We start from the raw sequence: 21,369 nt of genomic DNA, 5'->3' as shown, positions 1-21,369 counted from the left end.
ATTAATGGATACAGTAAACCCTCCCAATACCGGACTTGTCAATAAATTAATGGATACGGTAAACCCTCCCAATACCAGACTTGTCAATAAATTAATGGATACAGTAAACCCTCCCAATACCGGACTTGTCAATAAATTAATGGATACAGTAAACCCTCAATACCGGACTTGTCAATATAGTAATGGATACGGTAAACCCTCCCAATACCGGATACTCTCAATAACAAAATTCTCCCATTTACTAACTAATACGTAATAGCTAATTAGCCAACTTTAAATAAATAACCGTAACAATTAGGTTAATAACTCATGACACATAGAAACTAATTAAATAACTCAAAGTCTTACTAATTAACCCTCAATAACTCACGGAATAACTCCTAACTAACACGTAGGTAACCTTTAAATCTCTCACTTAATTAGTATACTCGACAGGTGTGACAGGTGTTGACAGGTGTTCGCTTCTCTTCCCAACAGGTGTCTTCACTAACCGTGTCTTGCGGAACATCACTACGAAGGATTCCTCTGGTGCCTCTCCTTCTGGGGCCGGAGGAGGAGGAGGAGGAGGAGGAGGGAGTGCTAGTGGTGGAGGAGGTGGAGGGGCAGGAGGAGGAGGAGGAGGCACCATAGGAGGAGGAGGAGGAGAGGCAGACGATAGGTGTAAGTGGAGGGAATTCTACGGGCAGCAGTAACCCCACTACGCCCACGCCCACGCAGGAACCCATGTATGACAAGCTACGACTTCTCAATGGTCAATCGACGTGGCCCCGCGCCCAATGGTGAGTAACGAGTAGGTAGTTTAGGTTAGGTGAGTAACGAGTGGGTAGAATGAGTAGATTTAACGAGTGTTGTGATTAATGAGTGGTTATTGAGTGGTTGTTGTAAGAACATAAGAATGGAGGAAACTGCGGCGGGCCTATTAACCCATACTGGACAGTCCCGTTTACACCCAACCCCTATCGCTCATATATCCATCCAACCTATGTTTGAAGCTATCCAAGCCATTGTTTACCTATCTCGCGCCTAAATCTAAATTTGTCTAATTTAAAACCATTGCTACGAGTTCGCTCCTGGTTGGATAGTTTAAGTACCTTTGTTGCATCACCTTTGTTTAACCCTGACTTCTATTTATACACCTCTATCATTTCGCCCCTCACTCCACGTCTCTCAAGGGAGTGCAAATTAAGATGCTTTAACCTGTCTCTGTACTCAAGGTTCCTAATGCCCGGGATTAGTCTTGTCATTCTCCTCTTGAATTCTTTCTAGGGATTCTATATCCATTCTGTAATACGGTGACCAGAACTGAAGTGCTTAATCCAAGTGTGGTCTCACAATCACAAGATATAGTTTTAGGATAACCTCGCTAGTCTTGTAACTAACACTCCTTTGTATGAACCCAAGTACTTTGTTAGCCTTGTTTCGAGCAAATACACATTGTTGACTTGGCTTAAGATTCCTACTTATCATTACTCCTAAATCTTTCTCACAGTCGGATTTCTTTATAACAACGTTGTTCATCTGATATCTTGTTTTCCTCAAGTTTTGCAGAGTCATCGTTAGATATAATTACACGCCCTATTTTAGTGTCATCGGCAAATTTACCCCCATATCTACGTCTTTTATATATATAATAAATAGTAATGGTCCAAGTACTGAGCCTTGGGGTACTCCACTAGTGACGTTACTCCAATCGGATTTAGTGTCTTTAATGCTCACTCGCTGTTTCCTGCCCTGTAACCACGGACTAATCCATTTTAGAATATCTCCTCCAATGCCATGAGCCTCCACTTTTCTTATAAGTCTTTCGTGCGGGACTCTGTCGAAGGCTTTGCGAAAGTCGAGATATATCACATCATAATCGTGCCCATCGTCCACTGATTCGAAAACAGCTGAAAAGAATGTTAATAGATTAGTTAGACATGCACGCCCACTTGTGAAGCCATGTTGGGAATCATTGATCAACTTGTGCTTCTCCAGGTGATTTCGAATAGAGTTTTAAATTATTGCTTCCAGTAATATGTCGATAATTGATGTAGTCCTGGGAGGTGAGTACTGGATGGTTGTGATGAGTACTGGATGGTTGTGATGAGTACTGGATGGTTGTGGTGAGTACTGGATGGTTGTGGTGAGTATTGGATGGTTGTGGTGAGTACTGGATGGTTGTGATGAGTACTGGATGGTTGTGATGAGTACTGGATGGTTGTGGTGAGTACTGGATGGTTGTGGTGAGTACTGGATGGTTGTGGTGAATACTAGATGATTGTGATGAGTACTGGATGGTTGTGGTGAGTACTGGATGGTTGTGGTGAGTACTGGATGGTTGTGGTGAGTACTGGATGGTTGTGATGAGTACTGGATGGTTGTGATGAGTACTGGATGGTTGTGGTGAGTACTGGATGGTTGTAATGAGTACTGTCGATATAGGAGTTAAAATAGCTGTTACCTCACACACACACACATCTGTTGCTGATTTTCACACACCTGTCTAATACCTGTTATTGAATTTGCCACATATTAACTTCCTTACCTGTTCCAGTAAATATTTCATGACAAGACGTGATTATGGTGTTTGTGTATAGTTCGTGACGATGTGAACGAAAAAAAATCATAATTTATCGTTTTTTCTCTGTTCCGAGTCTTATGTGTTTATGAATGAAGAATATGGGAATATTTCTTAGTGTTTTCTTCATTATTACTAATACATTCTTGTCTGAGCGAATGATGTCAGAATTTGCGTTGTTTTTTTCATTCGTTGTGAGTTGATTGTATACCTGTCACTCTGTCAGGTGAGGACGGGTTGACAGGTGTGCTATTCAGGTGTGTTATTCAGGTGTGTTATTCAGGTGTGTTATTTTACTTATTCAAGCAGCGATAGATTATACCCTTGTGGAACTTCTCTCTATCTATCTATCTATCTATCTATCTATCACCACACAGCACCACACATCACCACACATCACCACACGACACCACACATCACCACACATCACCACACATCACCACACGACACCACACATCACCTGCTGCACTGTTATTAAGGCCGACCGCCCCAGTCTGGAAGGGGACGTTGTAATAATATGCACACACACACACCACACACACACACACACACACACACACACACACACACACACACACACACACACACACACACACACACACACACGCCACACACACACACACACACACACACACACACACACACACACACACACACACACACACACACACACACACACACACACACACACTCCCCCACACACACACACACACACACACACACACACACACACACACACACACACACACCACCCCTCACACACACACACACACACACACACACACACACACACACCCACCCACACACACACACACACACACACACACACACACACACACACACACACACACACACACACACACACACACACCCCACACACACACACACACACACACACACACACACACACACACACACACACACCCCACCACACACACACACACACACACACACCCACACACACACACACCCCCCCACACACACACACACACACACCCCACACACACACACACACCGCCCCCACACACACACACACACACACACACACACACACACACACCACCCACACACACACACACACACACCGCCCCACACACACACACACACACCGCCCCTACACACACACACACACGCACACACCGCCCTTACACACACACACACACCGCCCCCACACACACACACACACATACACACCCCCCCACACACACACACACCGCCCCCACACACACACACACACGCACACACTGCCCCCTTACACACACACACACACCCCCCCTCACACACACACACACACACACACACACACACACACACACCGGCTCCAGCACCGCGACAAAAGGGTCAATTTTCCAATAAGACAGATTATTAGACGCACTTCACTGTATCAGCTGACCTTTTAGCACTCTCTTGACCCCTGAGGTGTACATTGTCTTATCCTCGGTGGGTCTTTTGTGTGCCTGTCTGTATTGTGTCTACACCCCTGCTCACCCCCCTCCCTCTCTCTCTCTCTTGTCTGCCCTCCTCTCTCCCTCCCAGCCACATTACCTCTCTCTCCAAGCAAGACTCCCTCCCCATCATCACCCCCCCCACACCCCCCCCCCCTCCAAGTGGTACATTCCTATGTATTGTGAAATGAAACAAGTGAGGGTTGATGTCAAAACAATCGCCCTCGACTCAATATACGTCAGAGTGCTCGTCGACTCACAGTGGGGCGCCAAGTGTAGAAAACAATGGTGACGATATTGACTCGACATTCACAAAGGAAGGAATTTTATAGGGGAAGCGGCCACAATATGCTGACTCTCTTGGTTTTGTATATTTTAGAGTTTTTAAATATAATATGAAGGTATTTTTTATTTATTTATTATTATTATTAGGCTCTTGTTATTAGTGGAACATGTGTGTGTGTATAAGTGAATGTGCCCCTGTTTATGAATTGAGATAGTTTGGTGTGTTAGATTTGAGAGATAGTTTGGTGTGTTAGATTTGAGAGATAGTTTGGTGTGTTAGATTTGAGAGATAGTTTGGTGTGTTAGATTTGAGAGATAGTTTGGTGTGTTAGATTTGAGAGATAGTTTGGTGTGTTAGATTTGAGAGATAGTTTGGTGTATTATAATATGAGAAACTTGGGTGTATTTACTGTATATGGTGTTCCAATATTGTCGAGGTTAAAGTAATTTCGTTCATAATTTCAGATAAAAATAAAGGTCATTATGTATCTCAGTTGTGTATATACAATTTAAAAATACATATTTATTCGATCGTACCAATTTAGAACGAATAAATCCAAGAAAAGAATAAATAAATGACAAAACAAAAGCCACATAACTTTTAAGAAGCACTACTTGATACCCTAAAGAAAATAAACACTAAAAACAACAATGGCGGTCGGTCGCTTAAACTCCAACTCCCGAAGAAAAATAAAATGTATATCCTACACAGTTTTTCTTTATTTTGGCGGAGGTTTTAGACACGGTATACGATATCTTTAATTACCTGGATTGATTTCTCAGTCAACGTTACAAATTGGTGTGAAAATTTCGATGTGTGAATAGCAAGGCGGACACCATTTTTTCCCTGGGTGGCAACAATTTTCCTAATGCACTCACTCCAAGATTAATAGAAGGAAGGAAAATGGCGAGGGTGGGGTGGTCGTGTAGCTTGTCTTCCTTCTTTCTTGTTTTGTCGTCTCCCTCCTTGACTTTTCTTCCTACTCACTGCCTCTTCTCTCCCTCACTGCCTCTTCTCCCCCTTACTCCCACTCTCTCCCTCATTGCCACTCTCTCCCTCACTGCCTTTTCTCCCTCACTGCCTCTTCTCTCCCTCACTGCCTCTTCTCCCTCACTGCCTCACCGCCTCGACCACAACATTATAAGTATCACAACCAAACCCACTAACGTAACCCAACCTAAACCCAACTTCAAACTCTAAGTAATCCAAACTCAACTAACCTAAACCTAACCTAAACCTAACCTAAACCTAACCTAAACCTAACCTAACCTAACCAATACAAACACGATCAAAATAAAGAACTCGTACTAGAAGTAATAAAATACCTCAGGTTTGTGTAACAGGAGACTCTTCGCTCTCCTCAAGCGCCAACAAGCTAATTCTTTTCCTGTGACAGTGACAGAGGGAAGCGGTAACAGAGAACGACTTATCACTCCATGAGAAATTGTCTTGTTGACATGCTTAATCTCCCCCTAATCAATTACCTGATTAGTTTCTCTGTTAAACGCGAAGGCTTTTTACTTATTAGCCCCTGAGGTGGTGGTGTGTGGCTGAGGAAACGATTTAAAGCCAGTATCTTTCGTTCTGTCTTTTTTACAATGGTACCCCCTTAAAATATCTCCGTTTTCTTTAATTAAAAAACAAAGTTGACAATTCTTCATTTGTTTACGATTTACGATAAAAATTAAATTGATTTTAGGGTAAATTTTGAGTTTTAAGAGTGAGTTAGTGTGTTGTGGAGCTGTAGAGGTGAACGAAGGATTTTCAGAAGATGTGAGCAAGAGTTTTGGGTGAAGGAGATAGCATGAAATATTACTCTCGACTTGGAAAATGGTGTGGGTGGTTCGCCGCCCCTCTACCCTGATTACTGCCGCCCACTCGTAATGTAGCGCCTCCCATGGGATTATTTAGCGCCGCCCATGGGATTAATCAACGCCGCCCATTGGATTATTTAGCGCCGCCCATGGGATTAATCAGCGCCTCCCTTGATTTAGCGCTACCCATGATTTAGCTCTGCCCATGAGTTTATGTAATGCCACCCATGGTTTTATGTAGCGCCACCCATGGGCTTACGTAGAGCCGAGAGAATCAACTGAAAATTAGACACCCCAAGAATCAACTGAACTTTAGACACCCCGGTGAAATCTGTTATATGTTTACTGTTTACCTGTTAATTAACCTGTTAATTAACCTACACCTACACCCACAGGTATAGCGGTCCGGTCAGTGACGTCACTACACTCCCCGTCGACTCGTCTCAATCTACACCCTGTGTCCAGCCCGGCCTACCTAAGAAGAGTGAGTATACTGGGTGTAGAGTGGGTGTAGAGTGGGTGTAATGTGGGTGTAACTTAGTGCTGGATACCTGCGTGTGTGTGTGTGTGTGTGTGTGTGTGTGTGTGTGCCATAGTTATTACCATAATCACTACCATGAGCTTTACAATAATGACTTACCATATCCTACCATAACCAAAACTAACTTCTACCATACTTTACTACCATACCTACTACCATACCTTACCATAGCTAGTACTATAATTACTACCATTCCTAGCAGAATAAATACACTAAAATCATACCATTTCCTCCCATAACTACTACCATAACACAGTACCATACCTTACTACCATACCACTACCATAACCATGTCGCGTATGGTCTCTACTTCCCATTCAACTTATTGCTTCCCTCCTCCCCTCCTCTCACCCCACCACCCCTCCCCTCCCCTCTCCCCCCCACCCCCTCACTCTCACCCCTCATCTCCCACCCCCACCCCTCACCTCTACCCCTCATCTCTCACCCCTCATCTCTCACCTCACCCCCTGCCCCTCTAATCCCCCATCTCTTTCTCTCTCTCATTTAACCCCCACATACATACCTTTATACATACATACATACATACATACATACATACCTTGTATACATGCACGAATCTATCATTATACACATAAAGACAAATGGCTACACAGAAACGCTTGCACATAAATCTGTCTTTATTACACACACACACACACACACACACACACACACACACACACACACACACACATAAGCCTATATTTATTACATACACACACACACACACGCGCGCACACACACGTGACCTTAGGAGGCAAATTAAAAATTGTCCAAAAGCTTGTGTAGGCTCCACCAGTCGCCGTTTTTAATAAAAGTTATCTGTATCAAAGTCGCGGCAATCTCCCGGCCCGGCTTTGATCTGTGCTGGATAGCTTTTTGAACATTGAAGATTTTTTATTGCCTTGTGTCCGGATCCGTGCGTCTCTGGCTTCGGTATTTATTTATTTATTTATTTATATGTGTGTGTGTGTGTGTGTGTGTGTGTGTGTGATTACTAATATAAATTATAAATGTACATACAGTGACCTACCACGGTAATATTAAATGTGTATTGGTGTTGTAACAATTTTATATCACAAACAAAAACAAAAAATATACAATAATATCGTTTTTGTATTGTGATGAAAATACATTGAAAAATTTCATCCTCTGAATTCCTGTTAAAATTTTATATCGTGAAAAATATCATAGATGTTATTTGATACATATTATAGGTATATATTATTATTGTGGGGGTTCATACATATACACTCATAAATATGTTTGTAAGATACGTACATGAACCCACACACACACACCAAAACACCGATAGTGAACGAATGTAAAGTCTAAGATATTACTTTTTAAGCTACACTACTCCCCTCCTGCCCCTCCTACCCTCCTGCCCTCCTACCCCCTCCTACCCCCCCTCCTACTCCCCCTACCCCCTTCCTTCTACCCCCCTTCCTAACCCCCCTACACCCTCCAGGACACGCCTTATGTACACCCTGTGTCCAGACATGCCCGTGGAGATATAATCCGACGGTCACGTGTCCTTATATACCGTGTCCCTCCCTGATGTCTTGCCCTTGGACACGTATATGGGAGAACGCTTCCTGCCATAGTATAGGTTTAACACGTTTGGACACAGAGAGAGAGAGAGAGAGAGAGAGAGAGAGAGAGAGAGAGAGAGAGAGAGAGAGAGATTTGCCAAGACAAGAGAAACAGTTCAGTGTGCAGGTTAGATTAGGGTTAGAACTAGGTGATGGCCAGGCTAGGATAGGCAGAGCCAGGTAGGAAGGCCAGGCTATAAGCTAGATTAGGTTAGGTAGGTTAGGAGGTAATTAGGTGGTAGGCTAGGTTAGGCTAGGTGATTAGTATCCCTCAGGTTCCAAGTGTCACCCCAACACACACAACACACACACACACAACACACACACACACACACACACACACACACACAACACACACACACACACACACACACACACACACACACACACACACACACACACACACACACACACACACACACACACACACACACACACACACACAACACACACACACACACACACACACACACACACACACACACACACACACACACACACACACACACACACACACACACACACACACACACACACACACACACACACACTTCTCCCCCTGTATGTAGTCAGTATCGGACGAAATGATCAAAGATTTTTTTTAAATTTAATATCAAGCTAACACGTAAACATTTCTTTGACACACACACGGTCACTTTCCCCCTTCCCCTCTCCATTCCAGCTCGTCTTCCACCCTCCCTTCCCCTTAGCCTTCCCTCCACCTCCTCCTCCCCTTTCCCCCTCCACCTTCCCTCCACACACACACACACACACACACACACACTCACACTCGATTTTCCTCCATAGTTACTCACTCTTTGACCTTTTCCTCACTTGACGTCAAAACCCAAGAACGAAAATATTTTGAAGGAAAATTTTATAGTTAGGGTTAGGTTAAGTTAGGTGTGTTTTTTTGTGTTGCGTTTGTTTTCTTGTTATTGTTTGTGAAGGGTTTTTATATTGAGGATTTGTTGTTGTTATTATTATTATTATTATTATTATTATTATTATTATTATGGTAATCTAAATTCCACTGGTATGTAAACTGGACATTATTGCCATTACACAACCTGGATTTAGTAATATGTTTGTTTAGTTTGTGGAGTTGTCAATTTGTTTGTGTTGGAAGTATAGGTCAGGTAAACAAGTAGAGGTGTTTGTTTACATACAGTCCAGCATGAGGTTTGTTTTATATGTCTGTTTATGGGTTTGTATCCGGGTATTACACACACACACACACACACACACACACACACACACACACACACAATACAATCATACTTTTAATCACGACACAGATAAAAACTCAATTTCTCTTCAGTTTTGGTTTTATAAATTCGTAAGTGTTGTGATATTCTTGTTTTAAGGTTTTAGGAGGTTTAAACCCACATATACTGCAGGATAAAGAGTTTATAGTGGGTTTTAGTTTGTTAGGTTTTATTTATCATAGCCAATAGGTTTTTTAAGGTAAGATTAAATATTTCTTTTATTTTAGTTGACAATTTGTGTTTTGTGTTTACGTTTCCATGACAACACAACCCTAATATAAAAAGGATATTAGATACGACTCACATTATTTAAATTCTACATCAAAGAACAGAAAAAGATTTATTTATGAATGGTGATATATGTTATATTTCCATTTTATAAACGTAAATATAGTTATATATATTATTTCTGTGTGGACGTTGGTGCAGATGACGTCGATATACTCTTCGCCATAACGTCATAGATTGCTAGCGATCAACTTTTCGTTTGCGCGATCCAGAGAGCTTTGTATTCTAATGAAGCCATCAATGCCGTCCCATGAGCGGGTAATGTGGGAAATATTAAACATATGACGAGCCTGGAGCGTGGCGCAGTCAAGAGGGGCGCCATTAGAATAATATTAAGAGGGATGGCCGACTCCCCCCAATATGGCAGCTCCATTGTTCCGTTTTCCGCTCAGACGCCAGCTTTTCCGCCGCGTTCGTTTGCGGCCACACGACTTGATGACACCTATCTATTTTCATTATATACATTCGAACGTGACAATATTTCAACCCATAAATGTTTTTTTTAGGCTTTTAACCTCCTATTTTGTGTATTAGTAAATATGTTTATTAAGGAATTAACAAGTTTGAGGAGATATTATGACGGAGGTAAGTCAGGGTGCATGAGTCGGGACAAGGGGTAAGGGCGAAGCAAGAAGGACTCCAGTAACATCTTCCTGAGGGTAATGCAAGATGGTGGTAGTTGTGGTGATGGTGGTAGTTGTGGTGATGGTGGTAGTTGTGGTGATGGTGGTAGTTGTGGTGATGGTGGTTGTGGTGATGGTGGTAGTAGTAGTAGGAAGAGTTGGTGTTTGTGTTAAGTCTCAGTGGTGGTGGTGGTGATGATGACAATGGTGGTGATAGTGACTCCATCCTGTATATCGTCTTCCTCACGCCTGGAACTCTTTGAGAATCTTTATAATGGTGTTTTGGGAAAAAAATTATAATGGTGTTTTGGGAAAAAAATTATAATGGCGTTTTGGGGAAAAAATTATAATGGCGTTTTGGGGAAAAATTATAATGGCGTTTTGGGGAAAAATTTATAATGGCGTTTTGGGGGAAAATTATAATGGCGTTTTGGGGGAAAATTTGATTATGGCTCATTTGGGGAACTTTTTTAATGGGAAAATATTGGGAAAAATTTATAGGCGCTATTATGGAACTATTTATGGATTTTTGTGGCGCAGTGATAGAGGCGTTGTTACATATACTAGCACTTACCTGTTCTAAAATGCACCAAAATACTTTATATTTACGAGGGCATTGATAATTTTTACGTCTATACTCGACTCCAGTGGCTGAGGATCATTTAAAGGCGTTCAAGTCGTGTTTACATGGAATCGAAACCCACTTAGTTCTGTTTCCTTAATTCTATACATCAGTGGTTCTCAACCTTGTTTGCCCCATGCACCCCTTTCACCATATGTCAGAATGTCATTCCCTCCTCCTTTCCAAGATTGTCTGCCTCAAAAAGTGCATTCCAAATAATATGCATAAAATACTGAAAATCCTTTATTTTTTCCATATTAGTACATATACATTTACAGTTTTACATGGATTATTTTTATAGTGGAGTTTTACAAATTAAATACCAATTGAAAATGTTGATGGATTTATAAAACTTGAATAAAGTAAAATAGTTTTTTATTTATAATGAATTACTTAACAGACCAAACTGAAGCATAATGCAATAAACAAAAAGTTCAATAGAATACCAGGATATTGTAAATTTATAATTAATTTTATTCAGATGAAGATTACAGTCATGAGAAACCTGTGATTGTTTTTTCTTCGCCAATTCTGGGATACGGGAGGAGTGCTTGAAAGGGCACAACGCAGGTCATTTTCTACCTCTAATCTACAGTTGCTTGTTTTAATTTGCACAGAGTTTAAAAGCCTGACTCACAAAGATATGTCGACACAAACGGAAGCAATGCACGGATAGCTCTTTCTGCCACTTTTGGGTAGGAATCGCACATCAAGGGCCAAAATTCTGTGATTGATTTCTCATCGAACATATCTCTTCCTCCCGAATCAGTTCCCCCCTGAAAACCTGAATTCCCCTGGTTGAGAACCCTGCTATAAAGGATTTGAGTGTTTATTGCGGTGTTTGTGTTTATAGAAGTCAAACAAATGAAGATCGTCTTGTAGGATGGTGTTTATCGCGTCTATACATGAATTTAGGACTGATCCTTCCCTTTCCTTCGCCCCTCTCCCTTCCTGCCTACCTCCCTCCCTCTCTCCCTCACTCCCTCCCTCTCTCCCTCACCTCCTCCCCCTCTCTCTCCCTCACGACCACTAATGTGATAAAACCGTCGCCTTTTGGTCACCCCCTCGGGACGACAGTGACCCGTCTCTCTCTCTCTCTCTCTCTCTCTCTCTCTCTCTCTCTCTCTCTCTCTCTCTGTATGATAATTTATTGTATCAATCCTGAGGAAGGTTAGGTTAGGTTAGGTTAGCCTTAGGGTGTCTAATCTTCAGGTGATCTTAGCTCTTAACGACACACTTATTGTCTTACACACTTATCTATATGACCACTTAACGTTATCTTCTCCTCTTCTCTCTCTTGTCTTCCTTCCTATTCCTCTTTCTTTTTTTTCCTCCTTCTCCTCCATCTTCTTATTCTTTCTCCTTTATCATCTATTTTCCGTCTTTATTTGTACGTATTTAATATTCTTTTACATTCTTCTTCTTCTTGTTCTTCTTCTTCTTCTTCCATTCAACCTCCTCCTCCTTTTTCATCTTTCCCTTATGCCTTCTCACCCCTCCACCTCCATCCCCCACCCTCCATCCCCCACCATCTCCCACTCCCTCCATCCCCACCCCCAGGGCCATGATAGAGCCATAAAGCTGACGATGAGTTCTCTGTCAGCCGCACGCCCGCTTGCTGAAAGAACCCTCGGCCACAAGACAATGCCATCCCCCGTCGACCTTGAAGGATGGAAGTCCCTAGAGGATCCCATTGGCCCCGTGACCCTTATGTCCTCCCCTTCATGTCAGTCGTTTCTCCCGGACGACCCATTAAATTGAGTCATCATGATCGACCACGTGAAGCTGACAGCTACTCCGGTGCAGCTACGTCGACTTGGCATCTTAGCTTTTAATATTTTACCTTTCTCTCTATCTCTTCTCTCTCACATAAGCCAAAATGAACCATATATCTTATCTTTAATCACTATGGTTAGATTATTAAGTAAATAAGAGATATTTGATAGAGAAATGATTAAAAATGGTTGCTGCTGGGGAAGAGATATATGTCGAAGTGGCAACTGTGGCGACATCAACACAACACTTCCCGGATGACGGAATTTTCACACGGATCAGGACCCATATGAGCCCCCCCCCCTGTACCCTTCTTAAGCGCCATGGAGGCTATTTTACGGTCTATTTTTAAATTCATTCTGGATTAAATCATTTTAGGGTGAAAATTAGGAGTTATTTTATATATTTTCTCTAAATATCTTGTGGAAATTTTACCTTAGATGTAAGATACTGACGGAGTTGATAAAATGTCGTAAATAATGAATAATTTCAGTTGTATCTGGATCTGTTGTTAGTTTTCCAGCCAGCCTCATCTCCTCCCTGCCCCACCTCGCCCAGCCCGACCTCAACCCCACCCCTCGTCACCCCTGCTTAGTCCCTTCCCCATTTCCCCCTCATCATCCCTCCCGGGCGGCTCCTGACCTGGGTCTTGTGTTATGAGGTCATGGTGAGTTGGGTGATCCGACACGGTGGTGCGTGGCGGGCGTCATTACCGTGCTGTGCCCGTGTCACCGCCACCCTCCGTGTACACTGCTAATACGGTGTGTCTCCAGGGAGGATTGGAGGGAGGAAGGGAGACAGGGAGGGAGGAAGGGAGGCAGACATGCAAATAGGGATAGAAGGGAGGAAATAGCTGTGGTAATCAGGAGGGGATAATGATAACACACACACACACATACACACACACACACATACACACACACTGTTTATATATTTCAATGGATGTTCATAGCCATTGTCTGAGTGAATTTATATCCCCTATGCTAATTAGTATCATGAAATTACATTCAAACATCCGGACAACATCGTACAAACATGGCGGATGACACATACGTAACAGATATTATGACGCCATCGTATGTTATGACGTCATTGTATGTTATGGGTTCTTATGACGCCATCGTATGTTATGACGTCATTGTATGTTATGGGTTCTTATGACGCCATCGTATGTTATGACGTCATTGTATGTTATGGGTTCTTATGACGCCATCGTATGTTATGACGTCATTGTATGTTATGGGTTCTTATGACGCCATCGTATGTTATGACGTCATTGTATGTTATGGGTTCTTATGACGTCATCGTAGGTTTTCAATTCTGCCACCAGAGGGACAAAGTTTCTTTTTGTTTTCCAAAAATACAGAAATTACGAGTCAAAAATCACAATGTAGGACGGGAAGTCTTTTAAATTTATCATATTTTAACTATTTTTTAAAAAACCTTCGTCCTCAAGGGGTTAAATCATCGTCCTCAAGGGGTTAAATCATCGTCCTCAAGGGGTTAAATCATCGTACTCAAGGGGCTAAATCATCGTCCCTAAGGGGTTAAATCATCGTCCTCAGGTTAAATCATCGTCCTCAAGGGGTTAAATCATCGTCCTCAAGGGGTTAAATCATCGTCCTCAAGGGGTTAAATCATCGTCCTCAAGGGGTTAAATCATCGTACTCAAGGGGTTAAATCATCGTCCTCAAGGGTTAAATCATCGTCCTCAAGGGGTTAAATCATCGTCCTCAGGGGTTAAATCATGTACCTCAAGTTAAATCATCGTCCTCAAGGGGTTAAATCATCGTCCTCAAGGGTTAAATCATCGTCCTCAAGGGGTTAAATCATCGTCCTCAAGGGGTTAAATCATCACCAAGGGTTAAATCATCGTCCTGGGGTTAAATCATCGTCCTCAAGGGGTTAAATCATCGTCCTCAGGGTTAAATCATCGTCCTCAAGGGTTAAATCATCGTCCTCAAGGGGTTAAATCATCGTCCTCAAGGTAAATCATCGTCCTCAAGGTTAAATCATCGTCCTCAAGGGGTTAAATCATCGTCCTCAAGGGGTTAAATCATCGTACTCAAAGAAATCATCGTCCTCAAGGGTTAAATCATCGTACTCAAGGGTTAAATCATCGTCCTCAAGGGTTAAATCATCGTCCTCAAGAGGGTTAAATCATCGTCCTCAAGGGGTTAAATCATCGTCCTCAAGGGTTAAATCATCGTCCTCAAGGGGTTAAATCATCGTCCTCAAGGGGTTAAATCATCGTCCTCAAGGTTAAATCATCGTCCTCAAGGGGTTAAATCATCGTCCTCAAGGGGTTAAATCATCGTCCTCAAGGGTTAAATCATCGTCCTCAAGGGGTTAAATCATCGTCCTCAAGGGTTAAATCATCGTCCTCAAGGGGTTAAATCATCGTCCTCAAGGGGTTAAATCATCGTCCTCAAGGGTTAAATCATCGTCCTCAAGGGGTTAAATCATCGTCCTCAAGGGGTTAAATCATCGTCCTCAAAGTTAAATCATCGTCCTAGGGTTAAATCATCGTCCTCAAGGGATGAACACATTGTCTTGGGAATAAAGATTTACGTCCACATCATTACTTGACGACAGAACAGAGAGAGAAGAATAAGAGAGACAACAGAAGAGAGGAGGAGAGAGAGAGAGAGAGGTGACAGAGAGAGAGAGAGGACGGAGAGATAGAGAAAGTGAAGGAGAGAGAGAGAGAGAGAGAGAGAGAGAGAGAGAGAGAGGAGGGTGACAGAGAGAGAGAGAGAGAGAGAGAGGGAGAGAGAGAGAGAGAGTGAAGGGAGAGAAGAGAGAAAGGAAGGAGAGAAGAGAGAGAGAGAGAGAGAGAGAGAAGAGAGAGAGAGAGAGAGAGAGAGAGAGTGGATGGTGACAGAGAGAGAGAGAGAGGAGAAGGAGAAGAGAGAGAAAGGAGGAGAGAGAGAGAGAGAGAGAGGAGAAATAAGGAGAGAAGGAAGAACAGAGAGAGAGAGAAAGAGAGAGAGACAGAAATATAGAAACAGTGAAAGACATAGTACAAATTATCTCTCTCTCTCTCTCCTCTCTCTCTCTCTCTCTCTCTCTCTCTCTCTCTCTCTCTTCTCTCTCTCTCCTCCTCCTCCCCCTCTCTCTCTCCTGCATCCACCTGCTGGAGAGAAGAAGCAGAGAGATTAACCCCTAAGCAGAAAGAACCTCCTCCTCCTTGTATACCCCAGCAGGAATAAGCAGGAGGGGGGGTCAGAGGTGGTTAACAACAAGGGATAATCTACTTTGAGTCATTGGTTATTAGAGGTCAAAGTAACACCGCCTTCCCCTTTTCCTCTTTTGTTGTCATAACTAAACTACCATTACTACCATAACTATACGACTACCACTATTTTATTACCACTATTATTACTACACACAAATAATAAATAACTATTACTACCACAATCAACTACCAACCACCACCACAACCAAACCACTATCATTCATCAAAATTCTATACCACCATCACAAACAAACACGCACTACCACCACTACCACCACTACCACCATCCACTACCACCACAACAGGTGTCGTTATTCTTGTCATCACATCGAGGTCCTGATTAAGTAATAACTTGATGACAGAGACCCCAAGCGGCCGTCAGCGGAGATTACAGGCCGCTAGGGATAGATTACAGGCCGGAGTTCACAGATTACAGGATTAGTGCCAGAGATTGATGGCACAATTACAGGATACATCGCCGCACGTGGCCCTCCTTCCCTCTTGAACTGTACCCTCCCTCCCTCCTTCCTTCCTCTCCCTTCCTTTCCCTTTTCCTCCTCCTCCTTCCCCCCCTAGGGCTTCAAGATGGCGTCGAGGACCACTTGCTAACACTTGATGCCCTGTCGAGTAGGTGTCAGGGGGCCGCGCTGGACACACACTCGAGGGTGGGGTGGAGGAGAGGATAGGAGGGGTGAGGAGAGGGAATAGGAGGGTGGAGGGTGAGGGAGAATAGGAGAGGAAGAACGAGAGGGATGAGAGAGGGGGACATGGAAGAGGAGGAGGTGGAAGAGTAAGGAATACCAAAAAAGAAGAGAGAGAGAGAGAGAGAGAGAGAGAGAGAGGGGGTGGTAACAAGAGAAGAGGGTGCTAAAGAGTGGGGTTAAAGAGAGGACAAGTTAGGGGCGTGTGAGGGCGGTGAGGGCGGAGGGGAGAGGAGGGGGTGAGGGCGGTGAGGGGAGAGTGAGGGGAGGTGAGGGGAGAGTGAGGGGTGAGGGAGAGTGAGGGGTGGTGAGGGAGGGGGAGAGGAGGGGGGGGGGGTAGGGGAGGAGAGGGGAGAGGAGGATGGGAGGGGTGGTGAGGGGAGGGGGTGGTGGGGCGTGAGGGAGAGTGAGGGGCGGTGAGGGGTGAGGAGACACATTACATCGTGTTGTGTTATGGTAATGTGTACTGTAAATGTATTTTTCTTCTGATAGTGCTCAGGCAGAAGAGAGAGAGAGAGAGAGAGAGAGAGAGAGAGAGAGAGAGAGAGAGAGAGAGAGAGAGATTAATCACTCGTTTATATATCAATTGTGAAAAAAATCAACGTCGTTAATTCAATGGTATTTTCTTTATATTCCTGTACTATGTATATTGTATGTATACCTGTACTGTACTATGTATATTGTATGTATACCTGTACTGTACTATGTATACTGTCTGTATACCTGTACTGTACTATGTATACTGTATGTATACCTGTACTGTACTATGTATATTGTATGTATACCTGTACTGTACTATGTATACTGTATGTATATATGCTGAACCAATGTGAACGTGTTTGGCGCTTCACACACACACACACACACACACATACACACACACACATACACACACAGACAGACACACACACATACGCACACACACGCACACACATACACACACACACACACAGACGGTAACGCATGAGTGAACCCTTCCTTATCACTCACTAACATGTGTGTGTGGTGGCAGGGAACCGAACCCACATCCCCCTGACACGTGAACCCAAATCAACCCACTAAACCAACACTGTCTCTGAACCCTCGTATCACAAGTCCGAGTACAGAGGTTCGAATCCCGCGGCGAAATAATATCATAAGAAGCGTTGTGTGTGTTTGTGTCTTTCTGTGTGATGCAGGGAAGGAGGAAGGGAAGGAGGGAGGGAAGGAGGGAGGGAGAGAGAGAGGGAAGGAGGGAGGAAGAGAAGAGGGAGGAAGAGAAGGAGGGAGGAAGAGAAGGAGGGAGGAAGAGAATGGGGAGGGAAGGAGGAAGGGAAAAGGGGAGGGAAGGAGGGTGGAAAGAAGGGAGGGAAAGAGAGAGGAAGAGAAGGAGGGAGGAAGAGAAGGAGGAGGAAGAGAAGGAGGGAGGAAGAGAAGGAGGAGGAAGAGAAGGGGAGGAAGGAGGGAGGAAGGGGAGGGAAGGAGGGAGGAAGAGAAGGAGGGAGGGAAGAAGGGAGGAGAGAGAGAGGGAAGGAGGGAGGAAGGAAGGAGGAAGGAGAAGAAGGGAGGGAAGAGAGAGGAAGAGAAGGAGGGAGGAAGAGAAGGAGGAGGAGAGACCGCGTGTGAAATTCTATATAATGCTGACTAGCCTGACCCAGTCTATAGTAACTCTCCCTTCCCCCCTTACCCTCTCTCATCACCCTCTCCCACATTTCATCACCTCTCCCTTTCCCTTCCACCCTTTGATTTTCTCACCCTCCCTCCCTCCCACCCTCCCTTCTTCCCCACATAACCCTTTTATTCACGCCATCGCCCTCAGTCTTCCCTTCTCTCTCCCTCCCTTCCCTATGCCTCCTCCCGTGTCTTATCTCCTCCTCCCTTCCTCCCTTCCTTCCCTCTCTCCCTTCCTCCCTCACTCTCCCTGTCTTTCATCCTTTCCCCTATCCTTCCACCCTCCTTCCATCCTCCCCCCCTTTCCTTCCTCTCCCTCTCTCCTTCATTCTCTTTTATCCTTCCTCCACCCCCAAACACCCTCACCCACATCCTCCCTCCCTTTCTCACCCTCCACCCTTCCCACACACCTCCACATCCCCTTCCTCCCCTTACTCTCCCACCTACCCACACTACCCTCACCCCTTCTCTCTCCCTTCTTCTTTACCCCTCCCTCCTTTACCCCTCCCTCACCCCCTCCCTCCCCACCCTCTCCCTCACCCTCCTCCCTCCCTCACCTCTCTCCCTCACCCTCTCTCCCTCACCCTCCCTCCTCACCCTCTCTCCCTCACCCCTCCCTCCCTCACCTCTCTCTCCCTCACCCCTCCTCACCCCTCCCTCCCTCACCCTCTCCCTCACCCCTCTCTCCCTCACCCTCCTCCCCTCACCCTCTCTCCCTCACCCCTCCTTCTCCTCACCCTCTCTCCTCACCCTCCCTCCCTCATCTCTCTCCTCACCCTCTCCTCACCCCCTCCCTCCCTCACCCTCTCTCCCTCACCCTCCCTCCTCACCCCCCTCCCTCCCTCACCCTCTCTCTCCCTCACCCTCCCTCCCTCACCCTCTCTCCTCACCCCTCCCCTCACCCTCCTCCTCACCCTCTCCCTCACCCTCTCTCCCTCAGTAATAGGGTGTTATCGACAGGATACAGCCATATGCTTCACCATGACCAACAATTAGATCCTGCCTGATATATCCCGGCCAAATATCATGTCTTTGTCGTTCCCGTCAGCACACTAAGCCAGCCCGGGGTGTTGAACAACTAAACCTTTAAGCTGTGTTTGTTTACAGTGTCCTTGTTGGGTTTTTATGTTGTCTGGTGTTTTTTGTTCGATTTATTTGTTGTTTTTGTTACACTCTTGTTATTTTGTTGTCGTCTTTGGTGATTTTGTTTAATTTTTATTTTGTTCTTCGTCACATTTGGTTTTCTGTCTTTGTTCAGGTTTTTATCTTTGTAGTTTTTGTTGATTATTGTATTCGTTTTATTGGTGTATTTGTTGAGTTTAATATTATTGTTCTTGTTGTTTCTGTTTAGGTTTAAACTGTTTTCTTGTTTTTTGTTGTTGGATTTACTGTTTTTATTGTTGTTGCTGTTATTGTTATTGTTGTTGTTGTTGATGTTCTTATTGTTAGTTTTCGACATACTAACAAGTAACACGATAGTTCCTCGTCATGCATCGACAGAGAGAGAGAGAGAGAGAGAGAGAGAGAGAGAGAGAGAGAGAGAGAGAGTCCCCAGCCCGTTAGAAGACCTACTGACACCATCCCCCAGAGAGAGAAAAACTGTCAAGAATTAGAGGAGGAGGTCCCCTGCTTGTCGCAACACCCCCAGAAAATACCCCCCAGAGAGAGACATAACTGGCAGGAGATGTAGGTGTAGGAGGAGGGCCCCTGCTTGTCGCCAACACCCCCAGAAAACACCCCCAGAGAGAGACATAACTGGCAGGAGATGTAGGTGTAGGAGGAGGTCCCCCTGCTTGTTGCAACACCCCAGAGAGAGACATAACTGGCAGGAGATGTAGGTGAGGAGGAGGGCCCCCTGCTTGTTGCAACACCCCCAGAAAACACCCCCCAGAGAGAGACATAACTGGCAGGAGATGTAGGTGTAGGAGGAGGTCCCCTGCTTGTTGCAACACCCCCAGAAAACACCCCCAGAGAGAGACATAACTGGCAGGAGATGTAGGTGTAGGAGGAGGTCCCCTGCTTGTTGAACACCCCAGAAAACACCCCCAGAGAGAGACATAACTGGCAGGAGATGTAGGTGTAGGAGGAGGTCCCCCAGTCTGTCAAAAAATGAAAACATCTCCAAAGGTTAAAAAAAAGAAAAGAGAGAATCACAGAAAGACCCCGGGAGTTGGTTCATCTTTTCCTCGATACTTGCCGCCGCTGTCACGTGTGTTAGCTTGACGACGTCCTGTGACAGAGATTCATCTATGGCTCATTTCCCGAGTGGCGTATTAGTAAAATGAGCTTTATTGTAGACCCCGAGAGACGTGAAAGGTGTGTAGAAAGTCCTGAGACCCCGTGATCGATGGGCCATTGTACGCTACACTCGGCCCAGAGTTCCTCGTCTCCGTGGTGCAGTTCGGGCGGACATCGCTCGTTTTATCTTTTAATTTCACACCCAATGCCTCGACTGAATGCGAATTTTCTCTCCATATTCATAAATTCTCTCGTTTAGCATTGGGTCGATTGGGGGAGGAAGGGAGGGAGAAGGAGAGAGGCAAGGAGGGAAGGAGGGAGGGAGGGAGGGAGGGTGGGAGGGAAGGAGGAGGGAGGGAGGTAGGGTGTCTTAAAGTCTGATAAAGAAGAAGACACAAAGACAGCAGCTAGCCAGGCTGAGGGATAACACCGCCCACGCCCACTGCACGCCCACGCTCACGCCTCACACACACACACACACACACACACACACACACACAACACACACACACACACACACACACACACACACACACACACAACACACACACACACAACACACCCACACACACACACACACACACACACACACACACACACAACACACACACACACAACACACACACACACACAACACACAACACACACACACACACACACACACACACAACACACACACACACACAACACACCCACACAACACACCTCTAAATAAAGGGTGTGTTAT

General features: G+C 44.7%; 1 protein-coding gene across 1 annotated transcript in view; it reads left to right on the top strand.

The window, feature by feature from the left end:
* LOC121863102 (paired box protein Pax-6-like) overlaps nt 1–21,369 on the top strand; it is a 47,520-nt gene that overhangs the window by 20,540 nt on the left and 5,611 nt on the right. Inside the window, 2 exon segments of the mRNA XM_042361601.1 lie at nt 641–779; nt 6,501–6,589. Of these exon segments, the coding sequence (XP_042217535.1) occupies nt 641–779; nt 6,501–6,589 (228 nt within the window).

This window comes from Homarus americanus, unplaced genomic scaffold (assembly GCF_018991925.1).
Source record: "Homarus americanus isolate GMGI-L3 unplaced genomic scaffold, GMGI_Hamer_2.0 scaffold54679, whole genome shotgun sequence".
NCBI classification, from domain to species: Eukaryota; Metazoa; Arthropoda; class Malacostraca; order Decapoda; family Nephropidae; genus Homarus; species Homarus americanus.
This window is presented reverse-complemented; position numbering and strand designations above follow the sequence as displayed.